At 35.0% G+C, this 22,651-nt stretch overlaps 2 protein-coding genes and 1 long non-coding RNA gene across 16 annotated transcripts in view; 2 read left to right on the top strand and 1 right to left on the bottom strand.

The window, feature by feature from the left end:
* Nucleotides 1–21,933, top strand: part of RhoGAP100F (Rho GTPase activating protein at 100F) — a 273,890-nt gene extending 251,957 nt beyond the window's left edge. For 7 of the 12 annotated variants that reach the window (XM_017610018.1, XM_017610017.1, XM_017610023.1 and 4 more), the window contains exons 12-13: nucleotides 19,330–19,453; nucleotides 19,527–21,933. In XM_017610018.1, the coding sequence (XP_017465507.1) occupies nucleotides 19,330–19,453; nucleotides 19,527–21,193 (1,791 nt within the window). In that variant the 3' untranslated portion in view covers nucleotides 21,194–21,933. Of the gene's footprint in view, nucleotides 1–9,592; nucleotides 11,077–19,329; nucleotides 19,454–19,526 lie in introns of those variants that run through there. The other 5 variants (XM_017610029.1, XM_017610026.1, XM_017610030.1 and 2 more) reach the window with 2 other exon arrangements.
* Nucleotides 38–3,825, bottom strand: LOC108358598 (uncharacterized). 3 transcript variants are annotated; one of them, XM_017610033.1, is made up of 7 exons: nucleotides 3,366–3,825; nucleotides 1,446–1,512; nucleotides 1,301–1,372; nucleotides 1,176–1,223; nucleotides 711–988; nucleotides 496–642; nucleotides 38–429 (listed from the first exon to the last, which is right to left on the bottom strand). In XM_017610033.1, exons 1-6 carry the CDS (start codon nucleotides 3,372–3,374, stop codon nucleotides 586–588), a joined length of 531 nt encoding a protein of 176 aa, XP_017465522.1. In that variant the 5' UTR covers nucleotides 3,375–3,825; the 3' UTR covers nucleotides 38–429; nucleotides 496–585. The 3 variants fall into 3 exon arrangements, with proteins under 3 accessions (XP_017465522.1, XP_017465523.1, XP_017465521.1); XM_017610034.1 differs by having other exon boundaries at nucleotides 715–988; XM_017610032.1 differs by lacking the exons at nucleotides 38–429; nucleotides 496–642; nucleotides 711–988; nucleotides 1,176–1,223 and having other exon boundaries at nucleotides 1,342–1,372; nucleotides 1,446–3,825.
* On the top strand, nucleotides 4,156–5,499 carry LOC108358599 (uncharacterized). The gene is made up of 3 exons (XR_001846793.1): nucleotides 4,156–5,061; nucleotides 5,144–5,312; nucleotides 5,377–5,499. It is a non-coding gene; the product is annotated as an uncharacterized LOC108358599 (long non-coding RNA).
* Nucleotides 21,934–22,651: the final 718 nt, after the last annotated feature.

The raw sequence follows: 22,651 nt of genomic DNA, 5'->3' as shown, positions 1-22,651 counted from the left end.
TTAGTTTTAAATTATAAGTTAAAAATGCGTAAATTTATAGTTTTATTTTGGTTTTTGGTTTTTTGTCTATAATTTGTTTAAATGTAAAATGTTTAAATTCATTTCATTTGTACCATTTCGTTTTAAGTTATAAGTTAAAAATACGTTAACTTAAAGATTCATTTTGGTTTGTCAATAACTTTTTTAAAAGTAAAATTTTTAAATTCATTTCATTTGAACTATTTCGTTTTAAGTTATAAGTTAAAAATAAAATCCATTTCATTTATCCATTTCGTCTTAGGTTATAAGTTAAAAATCCCTTAATTTAAGGTATCATTTTGGTTTTTTGTCTATATATATTTTTTAAATGTTTTGATTTCTCAAATTGCAAGGCTTTCCTTAGAGACTCTTCTGGCGTCAATCCTTTCAAAGGCAACTTCGCTATAGCTCCTGAAAGTTTAAATATAAAATTTAACTAAATCAGTTTATGAGTTAAAAAAAAAAATTCTTTAATACCTGTAAGCGTGTGGTAAAAGTTTTTAAAAGATTTGAGTCCAACTTTACCATGCGATCCATCGACATTTATTGCATTAATAACATCACTCCTTATGCCAGTGTTATATTTTTTAGGTTAAATTGAAGTATAGAAGAAATGGCAGTTTCCTGAAAAAATGGTAGAAGTGAACGCCGTTATTAATAAAAAAAAAATTAATGTGTTTTAAAATATATACATACATAGACATCTCTATTGTTATCTTATTTTCCAACTGCTGCATTTCTGATATGTTACATATCGGGAAGTATTTTACAACTGGTGCCTTCTGTGATTCTTGGCGAACCAGTTGCTCAGTAGCCACGTTCTGCCCAGCTATTGCATCCATAATTGCAGCGTTCTGAGTTTCCACTACCCTTTGAAGCTTGTCGACCTTGGCATTCAATGATTCTAGTTGTTTTTGGAAGATTTCGCAGTGACTGCAGCACACAACTTCATACACATCTTGGTTGGACTCTGCAAATTGTGGATTTAAATACAATAAATAGGTAATTCTTATATTGAACATATATTACTAGGTCCATAAACCGACTTCTTTCGAAACCGATTTAACAGAAATGGGGTTCTCATTATGTAAATAAATGAAAGTTTAAATTTATGTAAGGAAGAAGTCGGAAGTGTCCCTATGAATTAAAAAAATTACCGATTTTCTGTCCGATCGCTGACGTTGACACACTTATCCTACGTGATTCTGAAAAATAAAACGAAATGTATAATGCATTTGTATGTATGCATGTACATATGTCTATTTAAAAAAAAATTAATTACCTATAGTGTATTCACTGGATAAACTGACTCGCATTGAACCACATTGCTCGAGGTTGTTTTCGTCAGTCGCATCTACTTGTAGAACAATTTTAGTTTTTAAACGGTATCTACATATATGTACTCGCAGTGAAAAGTTTATACTCACAATTTGCCTTTTTAACTGGGATTGACGCCGTGCTGGTATTTCGCGCTCCATATTTTTTGAAAAGTAGCTCAAAAAGAAAAAAAAGTTAATTTTGGTTTTCATAGATAAATATAAAAATTCTTATAGTAAAAAGAAAGAGTCAGTTTAATTACATACAGGTATGTAAAATCGGAATAAGCAGAATTTTCTCCGCTAATGTGATGCACATTAATTTGTACTCCACATCATCTAGTAAAAATTCCTCTTCATTGCACGACGGATTGAGGTCTGCAGTACATATCCCTAACGTGGAAGAATCAATTGGTTCTATGAAAAAGCTCTGTAAATTTAACAATTTCTTGCCTTTTATGATTTTACTATTTACGTCTTTAAAGTTTTGTATTTCTATATACTGAAATGGTTTAACAGAACAGTAATTATTGGGAAATTTACTGGATAGAGAAAAATCGTCAAAATGAAAATTTTTTATACAATAATTTTTAATTTGATATCCAGTAAATTTTGGAGGTGTCACAATTTTTTCGTGTTTTAACATATTTGTAATTTGTTGCAAAATTTGAGTTGGTTTTTTAACGTATGATTTTAAAATTTGTAAATAGTTTTCAAATGAGTAGGTTGAATAGGTTGAAGGTATGCCCAGTTCTCTTATATCTTCTGAAATATGAAGGAAGCCATGTACGTTGTACGAAACTCTATTGTCTCCAAAAACAGCTGCAAAATTGTTTACAAACAATATTAGTATATCTCTGCCTACCTCAATGTTAGTAATATAATTTTTAGGGCAGAACAATAACCGACAAACACAATGCAGAAGCAGGAATTCATAATAAATATCATTGGGAAGTTCATCTTTTAAGACATATATTCCAAAATAGAATAGGAACATGCGGAATTCGGTAGCTTTCCAATTTGATATTTCATCCAAACTTCTTGGTTTTCGTACAAACTCTTTAGTGATTTTCGATTTATTGTTGATTACTCGTAAAAGAAACTTACGCATGACACCTAAATCAATTAAATGCATGACATCAAGAGGAACCTGAGTTATCATATTAATATTAATCTTTTCCAGAGGAGATAAATTGGTCTTAAAAGCAGAGATATGTCTATGAGGGTATTTGCGTTCCAAAAAATCAGTGTTGGATATAAGCGTTCCCGCATTGGTACTATAGGTTAGTACGCCTTCAATTTTTTTGCCCACTTGATTACATTTGGAACAACCATGTCGAGAAGTGTGCCCAGGTATTCCGCAGAGAAATGATTTCGCCAGCGCATCACAAATAAAAGCCCTAACCTGAAACGTAATGCAGCGACCATTGCATTCGAAACCAGAAGTTCTGCAACTTCGGTAAATTCGCTTAAAAATTGTGTTATAGAATCTGGCTTGGATTGTCCTACATAAATACCAGCAGCGAAAACCGATGTGTTTGGCACATTAACAATACATAATAAAATTGGCCACAACTGCATCCTTGAGCTACGATATAATGGCAACCCATCAATATTAACATCTACTACTATTGTGCTGTGATTAATTAATTGGTCAGCAATTTTTTCTAGTTGCGTTTTAATGCCGATATTGCAGTAGAGTCCCGGGCTCATATTTTTTACTATAGCTTGAGATTTATGTCTTAAAAGAGATTCGGCACTTTTGGGTACATTCATACCTTCTTTTGCAAGGAGCGTCAAGAGTTCGGAAAAGGATTTACGAGATATTTGATTGCGAATTGCCCATATTTTAAGTTTTTCTTGGAAAGGTAAATCCGTTGAGCAACTTGGCTCATCCGGAGGCATTTCTTCAATTTCGGCAAATCTAGCAACTTGCGCAGCCGCACATGCCTCAGTTGTACCTAACCTCAACCTCTGCCGGTTTTTTGCCCTTTCTTTACTAATTAATCGTCTTAGGTGGCATTTACTTACCTTACTCATATTGTTTGCTGCTTACTTGCTGCTATTATTTGCTGTATTTTTGGTTTTTAAATAATTTAATTTAAGTTTTGTTTTTTAACACCACTCTGCTGCGCAATTTATTTAAATCAGCTGTGTCAGAACTAGAGTCTATCAAGAAACGATTACGCTTATCGATAGAATTCTTATTGCTTTGCAACTATCCCGATAAATTAAAATGTGATTTACTATGTGTATAATTGTGCAACTTAGATAAATCTTTGCTATATAAATAAAAATTGTAGATGATAACTTAATTTTAAGCTCCATCTTCGATATTTGCAGTACACAAAAATAATAATAAATGGCGCAGAACAAGAACTAGAGCTGCCAAACGAATTACTAATGTGTGGCATGGAAACAGGGTAATTCACGAATTACTTAGTGAATTACTTAGGGCCAATTTCAAATGAATATTTAAATGGCATTTAAGTTTAATTGTGGATTGTTGTTTAAATGCCATTTAACTTTCGTTGGGTTTCAGATCAACTTTGTGTAAATATGCCAAACAATTGGCAGCACTGCTGCTTGTTCCTTGAAATTGTTGTTGCATGCGCTTGTTTGTTTACATTTTGTGCTGAACAGCTGATTGTTTTTTGGTGGGATTTGGTGGGATTGATTAAACAACCTACCAATCAATCTTGGTTGTGTGGTACAAACACAGGGTTGCATATCTCATATCTAAATAGCCAATATTGGCCATTTAAGTGCAGATTAAATGTATGATCTGAAAATGAGTAATGGAAGTTAATCTCTACTTAAATAGGCCATCTGAAATTGGGCCTTAGAGAGCGAATTACGAAGCGTGGAAACATCGAATTAATCAGCGCTATTTCTAACGTTGATTATCGATTACCGAAAGTACAGTATTTTGAGCGTCAATTCCTCTAAAAAAAAATCGTTAACGCTACCTCAAATATAAAGGAGCAGTTAAAGTGGCAATTCAAGCGCTATTTCTACGAAATTTGCAGTCAAAGTGCAAACTCGAAAGTCTACTTTCACGTGTAAATAGCCAGAAAGTACTTTTTAATCGTTGCTGCAAGTGCTGTCAAACAAATCGAGTGTTGCCGTGTGACGGGTTTTTTGGCGAATTTGTATAAAATTATAAAAATGTTGAATGAAATATCAGTATCTGACTTTCCAAGCGCTCAGCGTTGCCGCTGTCTTATTTTGGAATTATCCATACATTCATAAATCATAAGATTAATTTTTTACTATTTCTGCAAAAAAAATTCAATAAAATACACACTTTATGCATAAATTATTAGTCTTAAGTTATTTCGATTATAAGGCACCTTATCAATAACAATTGCATATTTGATCGAAAGTTATTCTCTAATTAATCGATAATTTAAGTAAGCAGTTGACCATCGCTGCAGAATTTTGACAACTTGAGAGTTTTGACAACTGAAAATTGCGAATGTTTATTTGTTCTGGGTTTCTATTATCGTTGAAACTACTAAATAAAGATTGAATTAAGTTGAAACGATTGCCAAAATTATCGTCTATAAATTTCTTGTACGCTGTAAAAAGTTTCATTCAATAAATAGTTCCTGATAACTTTGTGAATCCAATTGTTCCTAATTGCCGGCAGATTTTTGTACCCAAAGCCTTTTGGATCCAATTGTCAGATTAATTGTGCTTGGATAACTTGGATAAAAACAATAAAGTAAGTCAGTAACTAATTTCTGGTTCATTTTAAGACTTCATTGGGTGTATTCCAGCAACAGTAAGATTTGCATGTTTTATAGGAAAAGCGATTGCCTTGCGCCACGTCCTGTAAATCCTGGAAATATTACTACCGCTTGAAGCGTCACTATGCATATGTAGCTCGGAATACATATAAGATATTTCATATGCTTTCAGATGCACCTATGTACGTCAAATGGAATCTGCTTAGAAGTCACTCAAAACATTATGGTAAACTAGTAATTACAAATTTGTTTTTGAAGTTTGCATTTTGCATTCACCCCTTTCCTTTCAGGTGGCTTTTTGTTCCTGAAGTTTGCAACAATACAATATTTGTTTAATACGTATATACAGTATATTTTGCTTTGCTGCCTCTATGCTTAAGTGCACATTTAAGATACCTACCCCAAAATGCGCATCAAAAGCATTATTTTTAACATTTATAAGGAAACTGCTCCGATAGATGCATTCAACATACCTGCACATTGGCGATACCTGCCTTAAAAATTGTGCGACTAGTATCAATTATCAATGAAAGTATTACGTTTACCTGCACTGGCCCTACAATTACCTAATTTTACAACCTTTTATTTATTTTGCTCATCTCGCAGAACAACGAAAGTGGCTATCAATTTATGTAGTTATATAGATAATTAGATAACATTCGGTAAAAATTTCGCTTGCATTAATTTCTACATGGTAAGTGCTCCGCCAATATTTGGTTTCATAGAGATTCGGATACCTTCCTCATTGAAGTAGTAAAGAAAATTCGCTTAAGTGCCTTTTTCGGTTACGTGCACAAGTTTTTCGTGCAAAGAAGGATGTGCAGCTAAGCAAAATATACTGTACATACATGTGAGGAGCTATCCGAACGAGCAAACATTGTGGCTTATGTCGAGAGGCTGGCTTTAGTATAATGTAGCATTCCGTTTATTCCTTAAACCACAAGAAATTTTTTGATGACACTTAACTAGAATATTAAATTGCTAGCATCAGAACTATTTCTTTCACGTTTATTTGCCAAGGGTTCTTCAATATCTCGGCATCAGTGCGTCATTCGCAATCGTACGCTGCAAATGCTACCTTATTCGAAAGGCAGCCTCCCGACTACAGCGAACACAGAAATCATTAAAATTTATGTTCAAACAGAATTAATTCAAATATTAAGNAAATATATATTAAAAGAAAGGTTGTTTAATTATGTTTCCTTACGTAATACATTTTTTTGGATAAATAATTCTTTTTTGTAAAAATTTGCAAGTTTTGAGTACCCCTTATGGGTACATGTACAGAAATCTACAAAGCTGTTAGCCAAGGCTAGTTTTTCAAAACATGTTTAGTAACTATTAATGACAATATATACTAAAAGAAAGGTAATTCAATTGCTTTTCCTTCTATAATAAATTAGTTTGGATTAACCTTTTTTTTTTATAAAAATTTGCAAGTTTTGAGTACGCCTTATAGGTACATGTACGAAAATGTACAAATTTGATAGCCAATGCTTGTTTTTCAAAACATGTTTAGTAATTATTAATGTTAATATATATTTAAAGAAAGGTTGTTCAATTACGTTTCCTTACGTAATACATTTTTTTGGATAAATAATTTTTTTTTGTAAAAATTTGCAAGTTTGGGTACATGTACAGAAATCTACAAAGCTGTTAGCCAAGGCTTGTTTTTCAAAACATGTTTAGTAACTATTAATGACAATATATATTAAAAGAAAGGTAATTCAATTGCTTTTCCTTCTATAATAAATTATTTTGGATTAACCATTTTTCTTTGTAAAAATTTGCAAGTTTTGAGTACGCCTTATAGGTACATGTACGAAAATGTACAAAGTTGATAGCCAATGCTTGTTTTTCAAAACATGTTTAGTAATTATTAATGTTAATATATATTAAAAGAAAGGTTGTTCAATTACGTTTCCTTACGTAATACATTTTTTTGGATAAATATTTTTTTTTTTGTAAAAATCTGCAAGTTTTGAGTACCCCTTATGGGTACATGTACAGAAATCTACAAAGCTGTTAGCCAAGGCTTGTTTTTCAAAATATGTTTTGTAATTACTAATGTTAATATATATTAAAAGAAAGGTAATTCAATTACTTATCCTTCTGGAATAAATAGTTTTGAATAAATACATTTTGTTTTGTAAAAATTTGCAGTTTTTGTGAACTGCTTTATTCGAGTGCAAAACACATGTAGGAAATTTACAATGTTGTTAGGCAAGAATTATTTATAAAAAATTTAGTCATTATTAAAGTAATTGCATACTAAACAGGTAATTTACTTTTCGTACTGTGATAAATTCTTTTAAATAAATTAACTTTCGTTAAAAAACCCTCCAATCGTACCCGTAGGGGATGAGTCGAGACTAATTGATCTCCAATAATACCCGTATGAGACTAGTTGCGACTAATTAATGCCCAATTGTACCCGATTGCGACTCATCCCGGAATACTCTCTTTAGAGATTAGTCGCACAATTTTTTTGCAGGGTAGTACGTTTCCCAGGAAAGTGTTTGGCGGGCACTGGTCTATATATAAGCGAGTCATTNAGAGAGACATATAAAATAAGTCTTATTGAGGCAAACATTTTCTATTTCGGTTTGGATTTTTAACCAAATTTTCTATATATGAAACCTAGAAACTAGAATTAAAACATTTTGGTTTGATTTATAAACCACGAACTTTTTGGTTTCAATTTTAAACCACCCATAGCAAAACATCATTTTCTCGGCTGCCTGGACTAAAATTTAAACGAGAATATATTAAAAATGGCTTAAAACTATTGACTGGTTTAAAAAGTAGACTACAAAAGTTAAAAAAACAATAGTCCCAGCACAGTTTAAAAATTAAACCCAAATTTTTGACCGTGTAGGAATGAGAAAGATTCGATCTTTGTTAAAAGATTTCATATTATTTTGGCCTTATCGGATATTCGAAGCCTCTTTGGACTTAGAAAAGTTGTCTTTCATTGAATATAAACGAGAATAAATAAAACAAGTACCTTTATCCTTAATTTATCTTGCTTTCTATATCAAAATATGAGGTTTCAGAAAATGTAAACTTAGCAACTTTTCACACAAAGCTATCGGTATTTATGATGTCAAGCTACTGGTCAGTCGTCTATTGAAAAATCAATTTTTGTTTAGTTTGTTGTTTTTAATAAATGTAAATATATTTATATATGTATGTATAATTACTATCATTCCTTTGAAATGCACAAATTTATTCGCATTAATTTCAAAATAAATCCGAAAAGATTCTGTATTTCTTTTTTTGTAATTTTCTGGAATTTTGTGGCAAAATTATTCTTAGTGTAAGGGAACATACCTTAACTTTTTAACACAGCTGATTGCTATGACAGCGTTCCAAGCCGCCATTTCTCCAAACGGGTTTTTGAAATATATCAAGGCGAATTAAAGTAAGCAAGGTGTGTAAAGCGAAAGCTGAAGTTCATATTTTCAAACTGAAAACCGACAGTTCATTCAAAATTTTCTAAAAATAATAATAACGAGTTCCACTCACCGGCTTTAAAGAACAGCTTCGAAATTATTCAAACATTGGGTATGTTAATGTAAAACAATTGAAATTGATCGCTTGTGCTAATAAAATCGTATATCCATCCATTATTTTATCTCATGGAAGAAGCGGTAAACAAAATAATCTCATCTCATCGAAGCATTGAGCGCTGGTATTGCAGCTTTGACACTAAAATTTAAGATTTTTTAAAAAGTAGAGTTCATCAACTTGTGCAGTGAGTAGCTCATTTAATGTACAATTGTTATGGAACTTATGTCTGACATAAGTTCCATGAATCAGATCTGTGGAAGTAATGTCAGACTCTATTTCCATGGACCAAAAGACGATCGATGGTAGTAATTGCACGACATAACTTCCAAACTTCCATGGAACTTATGTCACGGTTCGGTAGAAGTTATGGCCCTGATTCACAACTTTTAATATAGTTAAGTTGTAAGTTGTAAATTGGTATTGTGGCACACAACTCAACTCAACTTTGAAAACGTAGTTGTCTGGCATCATCGGGCTCATCGGTAAAACATAATTCCTAACTGATTTCCATTTCTTTGCTTTTAATTATGTTTATATGATTAAAACTACAAAATAATAATAATAGATTGGCGCTTACACATATGTTAGTGTTTGGCCGAGCTTCTGCTCCGATTTGTGGCGTGCGCCTGTGTTGTCACACGGAGCGGAGTTTTACGCCGACTCCGAACGGCGATTGTATTTTTATGAGAAGCTGTTTTTCATGGCAGAAATACACTCGGAGGTTTGCCATTGCCTGCCGAGGGACGACCGCTGTTAAGAAAAAACCTTTTTTCTATATTTTTTCCGATGTTGCTTTGAGCAGGGCTTGAACCCAAGCGTTGCGGAGCGGAAGCGCGCCACTACACCACAGCGGCCGACAATTAAAACTACATAAATAGTATTATTAAAATTCCAAAATTTGTATTAAATTTCCGATTTTTTCAATGGCTCCAGTCAACTGAAAAGAGACCATAACAGGGGCCCATGTCTGTGGAAGATATGTCGAAACCCCAAACTTGGAGCGTCCAAGGACTATTCGGAAGGGAAGTATTTTATTGTTAATTTTAAACATCTATTACTTTAATTTTAATATTTAGTATTTAAATCTTAATCTTTACTTGGGGTTAATTTATTCCATATCTAATGTAACTTAGGCTAACTTCCTCCACTGAGCACCTTATACTCCCCCTTTTGTACAACATAAGGCCTTATACTCAGCAGAATATCAGAAACGTTAAGTGGAGGAATACTGCGAACAGCGAGAGAATGAGAGAATGTGCGATAGATGTCCGAACGTTCTAGAGTTGCCTTGAGTGCGAGCACAGGTATATAACGCCGCTGCTATAGCGCAACACAAGTTCAGTTGCAAATAAGCAAGTTGGAAAACAGAGATCAATTGTGTCAGCAAGCTTTGTAAAGCGATGTAATTGTTTTAACCAGTATTGTAAAAAGTTTGTTGTACAATAAAATTAACTGTACCGTAATTTGGAAATCCTAAGTGTTTATTTAATAATCCAGCGATACGAACTCAAAAGATTTAGGGAAATCAAGGATAGTCGTTACAATTTTATGTGAAAATGCGTAACATAAGTGAGCAACCGTGGATGGGCGCTCATGAAAATCTGCATTTCAATGCGGAACCTTCAACATCCTGGTACCGAGAAGTTAGCTACTAAAAATGTGGTGTAAATCTGGACAAAAATGGTACTGAAAACGAGGCAACCCGAAACCGGTTTGCATCCAACTAAATTCCTTCAAACTCATATCATCGTGTAAAAGTATTGCATACTTTTAGGCACTTAGATAAGATTGTATATCATTTGTGTCAAAGTATGACAGTAATTATTCCTTAGATTATTAAATCGATTATTCCCTTCTAATTGACGATTCAATTGTATCGCAACATTTTATTTGATTAATATACGATTATTTGATTAAATAATAGTTGGAAACTAAACTAATAAAATTAAGCAAAACTAAAACAATTGCTCCACAGCCAGACCCCGGAAAACTAAAAAAGCGAGGTTAATCCAGAATTTCCCTGTAAGGCAAATATGTATTTCAATATTGAATATTTTAATACTTGGCTACGGAATACGGGCATCGCTGTGCGAAGCATCACACTTGTACTCAATCAAAGCACGATAAAAACATACATACAACGATATATATACTATATATGCAATATATAATGCAAAGCATACATGCATACAATAAACACATACCAATGACCAATACTTATAAATGTTCTTCTTTCTACTAATCCTGTTGACCGTTTGTGAAATTGATGGTTACTAATTATTTTATTGCAAATTGTAATTTTCATTGAATTAAGTTAGATTGCATTCCAATTTCTGGCTCTCAAAGTTAATGTGTAAATAACCAAGTTCTGCTTTTTCAACTTAAAAATTTTTCAACTCAATTAATTTAAATAATCATATTGTGTGGAATAACTTTTTGTACGTCAACATACATACATATCTACATATTAAAATATTGTAACTGTATTGTATTGTATTGGGTTTTTTTAGACATGTGGTTTTTAAGAAGAAATAAAACTCATATAGATTAATGTTTGGCCAAGAATCAAGCTTTATTATAAAGATAAGGGTTTGCCATTATGTTTTAAAAATGGTTTCGGGCAAGTGAGGCTGGCTCGAATAAATTCCAGCCGAGAGGCCCAATTTTCGAAAACTTGTTGCAGCAATTGGGGCCGTACGTCAACAATGACGCGCCGAATAGGCGTCAATCGTCTCGGGCTTATCTGCGTAGAAAAGCGACTTCACATAACCCCACAAAAAATTGTCCAGCGGTGTTAAATCGCACGATCTTGGAGGCCACGCCACAGGCCCACGACGCGAGATAATGCGCTCACCAAAAGATTCCTTCAATAAATTGATTGTTTTGTTGGCTGTATGGCATTTAGCGCCGTCTTGTTGGAACCAAAGGTCGTCCACATCGACATCCACCAATTCCAGCACGAAAAAGTCATTAATCATGGCTCTATAGCGTTCCCCATTGACTCTAACATTATGGCCGGCTTCATTTTCGAAGAAATATGGACCAATGATTCCCTCTGCACACAGAGCAGACCAAACTGTGACTTTTTGAGGATGTAACGGCGTCTCAACAATGGCTTGTGGATTATCATTACTCCAAATGCGACAATTTTGTTTCATCTCTGAGGCATGTATGGCATCTCTGAGGATGCGCTTAATCCACTAGAGTAAGCGTGGTGCGATACCGATCCACGGTTGCTCGAATTTACAGACTCTGCTGGGCGATTATGTTGTCCGAATATTGACGTAGCGCGCGATGCGTCGCCCGAATCGAACCATTATTTTGGTAATAAACTTGCACGATTTGTAAACGTTGTTGCGGAGTAAGTGTGTTCATTATGAAATAGCAAACCAAAGTGAGTATAAATCAAGTAACAGCTGTCAAAGAGACCAACTCCGAAAAAAGTATTGCCTCATTGAAAACCACACGTCTAAAAAAACCCCCTTTACTTGATGAAATTTTTTTGATGTGATCGCTTGCAAAAAATTTATGTAATCGTGTAAAACTATAAATCTATTAAGCATACATATACTCGTACATACTAACGTACCTACATACATATGTAGATAAATAAGTACGTAAACACCTATCAAGCTGATGTGGTAAATAAGTACTTTGCATATGTGCATTTGAAGTCGGATATTAGCACGATTGGCCCACTACTGGTAATCTGTAACATACATACAAGCATTAAGTACATTTTAACATACTACTTATTTCTTTTGCGTTTCCTGTGTATTTATCCATATTTGTACATACGTACCTACATATACATAGATATGAATAATGCAAAGCCACCGATCATGTGCTTGTTTGTACCTTAAATCACAGAATAAACAGTATACAGAAGACGCATGTCGACTATCCAACCAATTTGAATTTATGGCACGAGCGGTGAGGCAAGCAAGGGTATCACAAGCGGCGCTGCCTTTGTTACTTTAGCAGTATTTTCACTCGGCTGACGATGTTAATTCCATCGTCGCTATGACGACAAGATGTTAACTACGTTTTCCATCACGATCAGCGTTGCCGTTTTGGTACAATTGTATATTTTTTAATACTGTTTTTCTAAATTTTAATATCTGATCCTTTTTTGTTCCCAAATGCCGTATTTTGATACTTTCGGCTGGCAGAAATGAATTTTCGAAAACTATGAATAGTACTACTAGTCTAAAGGCTAATATTTTTTTATTGTTATTTGAAGTCTCACAATTTATATATAGATATTTATAAGTTGATTGGGTAACTCTTATAACTGTTATAGGACCCCTAAACCACACAAAAACATTACGAAATATCGAAAAAAATATATTTTTTTGAATTTAGTTTTTTTTTACGTTTTAAAGATGAAGCTATCAATATATACAACGCACATTCATATTTCTTGCACATATTTACTTGAGCAACGTTTCTTCAAAATAAGGTTTGCGCAATTTTATGCTGTAGTAAATTCCACAATATTGACTTGTACAAGTCTCGGGTTGCGCAAGGATTTTGTGTGGTTTAGGGGCCCTATAAGTTTGTTTTTCATTATGCAAATAAGCAGACAAAAGCAAGATATATAATTTTTTTTATAACTATGGATTTAATTATAAAATTTTATTTATTATTTGTTTTTTAAATAATAGTTTAATAAACAACAGTTTTGTTTGCTTTTGATACTTTTTCTGCTTGGCAACTGATACATTTTTTTCCAGCTCGCGGCAACGCTGATCACGATGTGTGTTTATGGCGAGATGTTAACTTCATGTTATTCATAGTGGACGTGATGTTAACTCCTCTGCTCTGTTCCGGGTCGCCATGTTATTCATAGTGGTCGTAATGTTAACTTCTCTGCTCTGGTCCGGGTTGTAATATTACGTCCGCCGAAGAAAAATAAATTTGTATGTGGTGCGTCTTCTGTATACTGTTTATTCTGTGCTTAAATGCATACACAAGTCCCTAGTAATTGTCCATAGATGCGTTCATACACTCATATATTTATGCACTAAGCATACATATACATACATATAAGCTTACATGCATATGTAAATATATATATAACATTATACCAAAAATGGTGCATATACTATATCCGCAGGCACAGAAATACATACATACATACATACGCATTTTAACCAACCAAGCAGCATGCTACTTCTTTAAATGCGCTATAAATATTTGCATATATCCTCAAGATTATCTGCCGGCACACAAATTGCTTCAAATATTCCGAAGCTGCAATTTCCACTTGTCTGTGTCTGTAAAGTGAGTAAATCACTCCTACCAAAAACTATGCATTTGTAAGTACATATCGCAAGTTTAATAATATAGAGATTAATCCAACGTACATATGAACTTGTGATGGTAAGTATCGAGTACTTTTGTGGGGCGAGTTCGATACTTTTAAGGATTAGGTATTTTTCAGAGTACTGAGTACTTTCCTTAAATATTCACATTAGAGTGGTTCCAAAACTTTTTTTTTTGGAAATTCATAAACGCTACTTCAAATTATTGTTATTTGTGATAAAAAAAGAGAAACTTGTTTTTTTAATTTTGAAAAAAGAAGTATTCTTAGAGGTCGCGCTGGTCGGTTTTTTATAAAAACGCTGATGTTCTCAATTTTTGTATATTCTTGACATGTTAAAATGCAGCTAAAAATGTGGTTTTTACATATAATTACTATGGTATTATTGGGGAACATTCCCTTAATTACATACCTGTGTTGGTCAGTTAGAATGGGCCTAGTGCCCGAAAATATGTTTTTATGAACCACTCTAATACACATGTTGATAACATTTCAATACTTACAAATCTCACAAGTTGGCAGTGTTTTATTTAAATTAATAAATGAATCCCAATTACGTCAAATGAATGGCTAACTGTACTGGGCACAAGTATTGTTCTTGAAATTTATTGAAACTGCAAATTAAGTACAATCATTTCTGAACACCCTCAAATGTAAATAAAACTCAGTACTTTTTATACCCGAGCGCACTTGTGCACAAGGGTATATTAATTTTGTTCACATAACGGTTGTTTGTAACAGCCAAAACGAATCGAGATAGATATAGACAAATGTATACATAAATGATCAGGATGAAAAAAGAAATCGATTAAGCCATGTCTGTCTGTCCGTCCGTCTGTCCGTCTGTCCGTCTGTCCGTGTACACGATAACTCGAGCGAAAATTGAGATATCTCAACGAAATTTGGTATGTAGGTTTCCCTTAATCCAAGGTAGGTTGGTATTGAAAATGGGCGAAATCGGACTTTAACCACGCCCACTTCCCATATAACGGTAATTTCCAGAAATACGAAAACTGCGATATTTTAGTAACTACTGAAGATAATTCACTCAAAATTGATATTTACAATAATTTTTAGACGAAAAATAAGAATATTATAAATTTTTGGAAAATGGGCGTAGCCACGCCCACTTATGGTTACATGTGTATATCTTGGTAACCGCTGCACCAATTTCTTCCAAACTTGGCACAGTTGTTGGCCTTCGCACAACATACCAAATGGCCGAAAATTTTTAAAATCGCTCAATAACCACGCCTACTTCCCATATAACGGTAATTTTCAGAAATACGAAAACTGCGATATTTTAGTAACTACTGAAGATAATTCACTCAAAATTGATATTTACAATAATTTTTAGACGAAAAATAAGAATATTATAAATTTTTGGAAAATGGGCGTAGCCACGCCCACTTATGGTTACATGTGTATATCTTGGTAACCGCTGCACCAATTTCTTCCAAACTTGGCACAGTTGTTGGCCTTGGTACAGCATAAAAAACCGCCGAAACTTTTTAAAATCGGACAATAACCACGCCCACATCCCATATAACGGTAATTTAGAGAAATACAAAATCTTCGATAAATCAGTAAATATTGAAGCTAATTTATTCAAAATTGATGCTTGCAACAATTCTTTACCAAGAAATACGTTTATGGTAAAATTTTGGAAAATGGGCGTGGCACCGCCCACTTATGATCACATATAAGTATATCGGTAACCGTTCTACCAATTTGTACCAAACTCGGTATGGTTATTGTACTTGCCACGTGTAAGCAAAACGTTGAAAATTATTGAAATCGGACTAAAATAACGGCCGATTCTCATATAACGGTAAATTTAAGAAATGCTTGAAACTTCAATATTTCGAAATTGAAGGACGCTAATTTACTCAAAATTGATACACCTCGGCTTACCATCTAGCGGAAGGTTTCGGAAGGGTGAAAAAACATATATTTAATACTTGCGCCGGGTATTTAATGTTCGGCTCCGCCCGAACTTAGACTTTCTTACTTGTTAAGTCTATTCCACACTTAATACTGAGTACTTTGAATCGATCCTGAGTACATGTATCAAACCGATTATTGGAACAGAGTATTTTTGAGTACTGAGTACTTTTGAGTTCTTTTGTGAGTACTGAGTTCTTTGGAGTTATTTTGTGATTACCGAGTTCTTTGGAGTACTCAGTATCGATACTTTTAAAAAGCGGGTTCCGTGGATCCTTTTGAGAATCGAGTTCTCAGTACTTTTGGTATCGATACTGCCCAACACTAATATGTATGTACATATGTATATAATTTTGTGGGAAAACGAAATCAAAGTTTTATCAATTCATATACATACATATGTAGTTGGTATACAAAATAACAGAACATTATTGGGGAGTTTAGTAATTTGTTATACTAAACATATCGTTAGTCACGGTGGGTCGGAACGAAGTTCAATCCAAAAGTCTTGGCACTTCAAATTTTCTTGTGCATTTTTTTATTATGTTTTCTAATGGTGATTTGGTTTCTCCCAAAAACTGTTGCCCTTCCCCTGTGCAAAATGTGTTTGATGTTACACTCAACCCTTTAAATGGGCATGTTCTTGTCGTTTTGTCCTTGTCTAGATCATGCATTTCATAATATTGACGTTTTAAACAACCATATGATATTCAGGGCAACCATCTCCCCTGACAAAGCTTCACAGGGCAGAGAATGTGCCTCGTTTGCCTTACAAGAGTGTGGCATTTTTAGAAACAAACACAAAATTATCTCACCCGTATATATTTTAATTTAGAATCGAACACGAAAAGAGAAAGGAGCATTCAACATTTTTTTGTAGAAACGAAGTCACCATAAATTATTTAAGACCGAAATCGAGTTTTTGTGTTTTTTGTGCTGGAAACATTGTTAATCAACAATAACATCGACCCAAGGGCTTTTGTACATTAAATTTTCTTATACGTTTTATTTTCATTTTGTTTCTTAAAAAATTTAAATTCAAAAAGGAAAAAATCGTTAAACAATACAAGAGAATCGAGTTTCATGCTGAAAAATGAGCATCCATCTTCCAATTACTTCATATCACCGCGCAGAAACAAGTGGTATGACGAAGGGTGCCGCCCGGCTGCTGCAGAATACTACCCAACATACCAAGCTACCCTGCAGCCAATTGCAACACGCTCGACAGTTGAACGATACCAGGAAAAAGGGAAGGAAAAGAGACGCCTTTTCCGGATAAAGTAAATAGAGCCTTCAAGACCGAGGATGGTTCCTGTAGAGCCTTCAAGACCGAGGATGGTTCCTGTAGAGATGAAGATGGAAATATGTTAATAGATGTCCAGAGTACACTTGAGATGTGGAGAGAACACTTCTAAACGCTTTTTGGTGACAATTGGTGGCGTGCTTGATGAAGGAGAACGCCAACCAATATATAGGGACGAAGCTCACGTCCAATACGAATTGAAAATAGCTATAAGGCAGCTTAAGAACAACAAGGACCCCTGGGCCGACGGTATACCGGCTGAACTGGATCCTTGGTGGACAAAGTTTTTCACTACCTCAAAGTCCCTTAGTTCCGGGACGTTGCGATTCAGATTGACCTTTAAGCTCACGATAGTTGGTGCAAACGGCGGGATTTACCTTCAGATGGATTGGACAAAGTACACTGAAATTCCAGTCTTCGGGCATGTATTCATCAGACCAAATTGTGCTTAACAGCTGTTACATGCCCTTTGGCAGCATAAAATAATAAAAAAAATCAGTTCTCTTGGATATATGTATGTTTAACGATTTTTTCGTTTTTGAACCTGAATTTCTTAGAAGAAATGCAAATAAAATTAAAAGTACAAAGGCCTTTGGGTTGACCTGACTGTTGAGCAACAATGTTTAGAGCACAAAAACACAAAACCTCAAATGTAACACTCTGAAAACGTTCGAAATGGTTTCAGAATTTCTAAAAGCGTTTCCTTAGTAAATTAGATTTTAGTGTAATTGGACTACTAACACGACGTGATAAATTTGGTTTCAACGAAGAGCTGTATACCGTTGTAAAAACGTTTGTGAAACATAAAAGTACGCCAGAAAATACTAACTCCAAGTTTTTCAAAGCTAAGTAAAAGCATTATATCAAAAGTTGCAATTACGGAAGAAATAAAAAATTAGCTTGTCAGAGCTATCTCATTAGACAAGCTTTTAAAATTACTTCTAAACTTAACTCAAATAACTGTTTTTATTTTAAATGAAGCCGCTTAAAATTAAGGAAGTAGGACAACAACCGATGTGCGGTTTCAAATAAAATTCTCAGATTCGGTTTTGGTTTACAAATCGAGTAAATCGATTTTTTTTTCATTTCGAATACTATTCTGGGAATGAACCAAAATGTGTTCGTTCGAAAACAGCGAACACTAAGTCGTACGCCTTTAGCTCGATCTCCATTTGAGAAAATGTGTGAAACTTAGAACGTGCCCGTATAAAAAAAATAATAATTTCAACGGCGGTAAAATATACTGGTTCGCTTCTTTTACTGTTTATAGTTAAGAACTTAAGATCATTTGCCATCATGTCGCTTTATTTTGTCACTTAAATTTGATCATGTTTCGACTGTGAAACTATGTAGAATCGCTACCAATCAAGAAAATACGATAACTATGAGTACTTTATTTTAAACTGTTTTTGCGCCAGACATAATTTTTAACAAAAACGGTTTAGAAATATCTACATTATACATATGCGAATATCTTAGCAAACTTAATAGTAAGATAGAGGATGTCCATCACATGTAATTTCAACATAGCTACACTTTTACACATTGACTGCGAGTACAAAAATAAATTATCAGCAGCTACATCTATACTTATCATAATACAGAATACAGAATATAAATTTGCACCACATAAGACTGCTATCTCTAGAAAGTTACGCACTTGCATGGCATTAATGTACCAAAAGCTTCACGAATTGGCAATTAAAATTACTCCCCCCCACAACACCTGATTGCATTCATTGTTTCTTTGGTAGAATTAGATTAGAGAGTATAATTACGCACCAAATGATGTTTTCACTGCACTCGTTAGCTGACCTAGTTCTTATTGTGCACCGTCACGGCCAACATCGACTTCAGCAAAATTGAACCTTAATATTACTACTTAATAACTTACTGACCTCAATTGGTGACCATTTTTCTAAAAAGCTAACCTTTTCAAGTTGTCGTTATTTCTTTCACGTCCCTAACTCATACAGCACGCTTCATGTACCTAACAATATTTCACTAGCCATTTATTAATCCTGTTTTGAAATACCCCAACATACAGCCAATTTATAGAACGAAAATATTTGTTTTCCTTTTATTTCTATTTTATAGCCCCATCAATTGGCGGGCTCAGCGGCCTCAGCAATTCTCGACCAATCGCCACTGCCACTTCCCGGCACACCCTCCCCAGGCAGTAGTTCGGCATCGACCGGCTCCGGCTCGGGATCCGGTAAAAGTATGTAGCACAGAAGTCTCACACACAATCAAGTTACATTATTCAGCCTTGTTCACTGAGCAATTTACCTTAGGTACTGATACAATAAAACGCGGTGCGTCGCCTTCCTCTGTTAAACATGTGAAAATCCAAGAATCCTCCAGCTCCTATACCATAAGAGAGAAACAACCGACAAAAGACTCACCATTTGATGATTCTTCACTGCATTCAGTTGGTTCAACAACATCTACAGTAACAACGATAAGGAAAGGCGTCGAGTTTTATGAACCACAAAAACCTCAAATAAAGGCTGACGAAAGTAGTTACTCGAAATATGGTGAGCTGGGGGTGAAAACGCGCACAACCTACAGTGAAACGAGCCCTTATAGTAGTGGTAAGGGGCCACTTTCAACGTTGTCAACTGAAGATTACAAAGCCATGCGTAACAAATCGAGTGCCACATCGTCCTCCTCGTCGTCACAAGCGACAGTTTTAAGCGCGGCTGGTTCCACTGCCACATCAGCGCCTACCACATCGTCTGACGATTCTGATGATATCATCTCGTACAAGTCATCAGCTTCGACGAATGCTTTGCTGGCGCAATCCCAGGCTATGACCACGTCGCAACTTATGTCCAAGTATCTGAAAAGGGAACCACGAGTTCAGTTTACCCCCATAAAATCTCCCGATTCTCCATCTCCACCAGGGAGCGATGGTCTACCGAAAGGCGTCTACCAAATAACTGCCGCGAACGGTAAATCCACAGGCGCCATTCGCAAACACTCCGCGCAAAGTGCTGCAAATGATTCACACACAAATACCAACAACAAGGGCTTATTATCACCATCGAGACAAGTAAACGACAAAGAACCAGTACAATCAGCAACCTCGGCATCAGCGATACCATCATACACAGCACCATCAACGTCATTTGTATCGACTGGCAGGCGGCTATTCGACAGTTTAGCGTCATCTGAAGCAGAAGGGCGAACACCAGCGGGAGGCACCAGCACAACAACAGCAGCAATGTCTGCAACGTATAACGATAATAAAAGTGTAGCTAGTAGTCACATTAGTAATAAGAATCAAAGTTCAGAGCACAGAAGTTATGGTAGTAATTTGTTTGGAAGTAGCGGGCACAGTGGCACAAGTCCCTTTGCCACTAATGGCAATGGCTCCTCAACAACAAATGGCACGCACAATGCCATGCACCTCTACGGCACACTGCCCAAAAGCGGCCCAGCGGCTAATGCAACAGGTAATGGTTCCTCGGGCGGTGCAGCTGGAAAGTACAGTTCCACTACATCCGCCTCGTGCTACTCCGGCTCGTCATCGTCCGGCGGGCCCACAGCCAGTAGTAGTGGAGTGAGCTCAATGGCTAGCTCCACCACCAGCTACGATTATTACAATACCAGCTCAACCTCGTATACGTCAGCGGCTAGCACGCGATCCTATGGAAATGGCGGCAGTAACGGTGGGGGTAATTATCACACGCTAGGTACATACAGGGTGCAATATGCAGCCACAAATCCCTTTTTGGATGCATTCGAAGCACCGGGCAATGGCAGTAGTGCGGGTAATGGCTGCCACGGGGGTAGTAGCAATAATGGCGGCAACAGTCGTAGCTATGGGGCTATTGAACAGCAGCCGGGTAATGGAAACAATGGTAGTAGCAGCAGTCACCATCGAACGTCGTTACTGGCTGCTTTGCATGGCAGCGATTCAAAAAATGGCAGCGACGAGTTTGATGATTTGAAGTAGAATCGTAAGGAGAGTGAGAGAATGAGTTTTATTTGGCATTTCTCAGTGATATTAAAAATGAGCGTTTAAGTTTTTTAAAACAATTTATTAACATGAAAACAAATTTTTAAATGTAGTTCACGCTGATTTAAAATGAAGGTTCACATATGTACATGCGCATACATATGTATTTAGATACTTCAGTGTCATCACTCAGATTTGCTAAATGAAATATTTTCTCCGAATTTTTATAACACTTAAAACTAAATACACCTATATAACAAAAACAATAATTTTTTAGTTAATAACATAACGAATACCAGCTTACAAAATGTGTACTCACACATATTACATACGTACATTTGTACATACCGTTGACTTTTTTAAATGTTTACACTTTACAAATTTACAAATAAAAAACAAGGTAAACAACAAAACATTAAAGGTCTGGGCAGGAAAACAACCTCAATTAAATGACAGTAAAACAAGAACATATGGTGAGATACATACATGCATACATATCCAGCCCTAACCGCCAAAAAATGTAAGCGAATTTTTTTTAATTTTCTTTTTGATGCAGAAATGCACCTGGATGCTGTAATAGAATTTCTGTATCAAAAATAAAATTTTGAAAAAATGTCGCTTACATCTTTTTGGCGGTTAGAGATCGATGTGTTCTACTGATTCAGGCTCATATCGTCGTTTAAAGTGCAAAACCGCGTATCAACAAAATGCAAAACCGCGTATCAGCAAAATGCAAAGCCGCGTATGTGAAGTTGTAGAAATTATTTTCTTGATCGTAAAAACACTCATTTCAAAATGGTTCTCTTTTTTATAAAGCAATCGCATTTCTGGCTAGTATATTTTTTGAGGACGAATGGATAAGGATTGAGCTTGTGTGAGCAAATCCAATTTTTGGCAGCCAATGTAAGTTACGCGGTTTTGCAGAATGACGATACGCGGTTTTGTACTTTAAACGACGATATGTATTTGTAAAAAGGTATGCAGAAAAACAAAAAATAAAAGCACACGTTAATGTCTATTTCATATGAATGAGCCATAGAAATTATAAAAATATATGAGGGTTTGACAACGGTGTCGTAAGTGTCGTGTTTTTGTATGTCGTAAAGTTTATAAGCTTAAATAAATGTTTAGAGAACTTCAAATTAAACCAACTATTTTTTAGCACTACAAAAATTCATAATATGACTTTGATGGTACTTTGCGAACTCCCTTAGGCGTTTAAAGTTTACGACATACAACGATACGACACTTACGATACCGTTGTGAATACCCCAATCACTAAAAATACAAAATTAAATTGACTGCTGATACCAGGACCAACCATATACACCAAGCTATGCGGAAACGAATTTTCAATACCAAAAAACGTTATCGCTTTATTTATGTGTACTTGTTCATTTTGTTTCGACATATGTAAATACGAAAAGAAATAAAAACACATACAATAGATATATA

The sequence above is a fragment of the Rhagoletis zephyria genome, unplaced genomic scaffold (genome assembly GCF_001687245.7).
Source record: "Rhagoletis zephyria isolate East Lansing unplaced genomic scaffold, Rhagoletis_zephyria_1.1 Rzeph_scaffold_00273, whole genome shotgun sequence".
NCBI lineage: Eukaryota > Metazoa > Arthropoda > Insecta > Diptera > Tephritidae > Rhagoletis > Rhagoletis zephyria.
The sequence above is the reverse complement of the archived record's forward strand: the minus strand, read 5'-3'. Positions and strand labels throughout refer to the sequence as shown.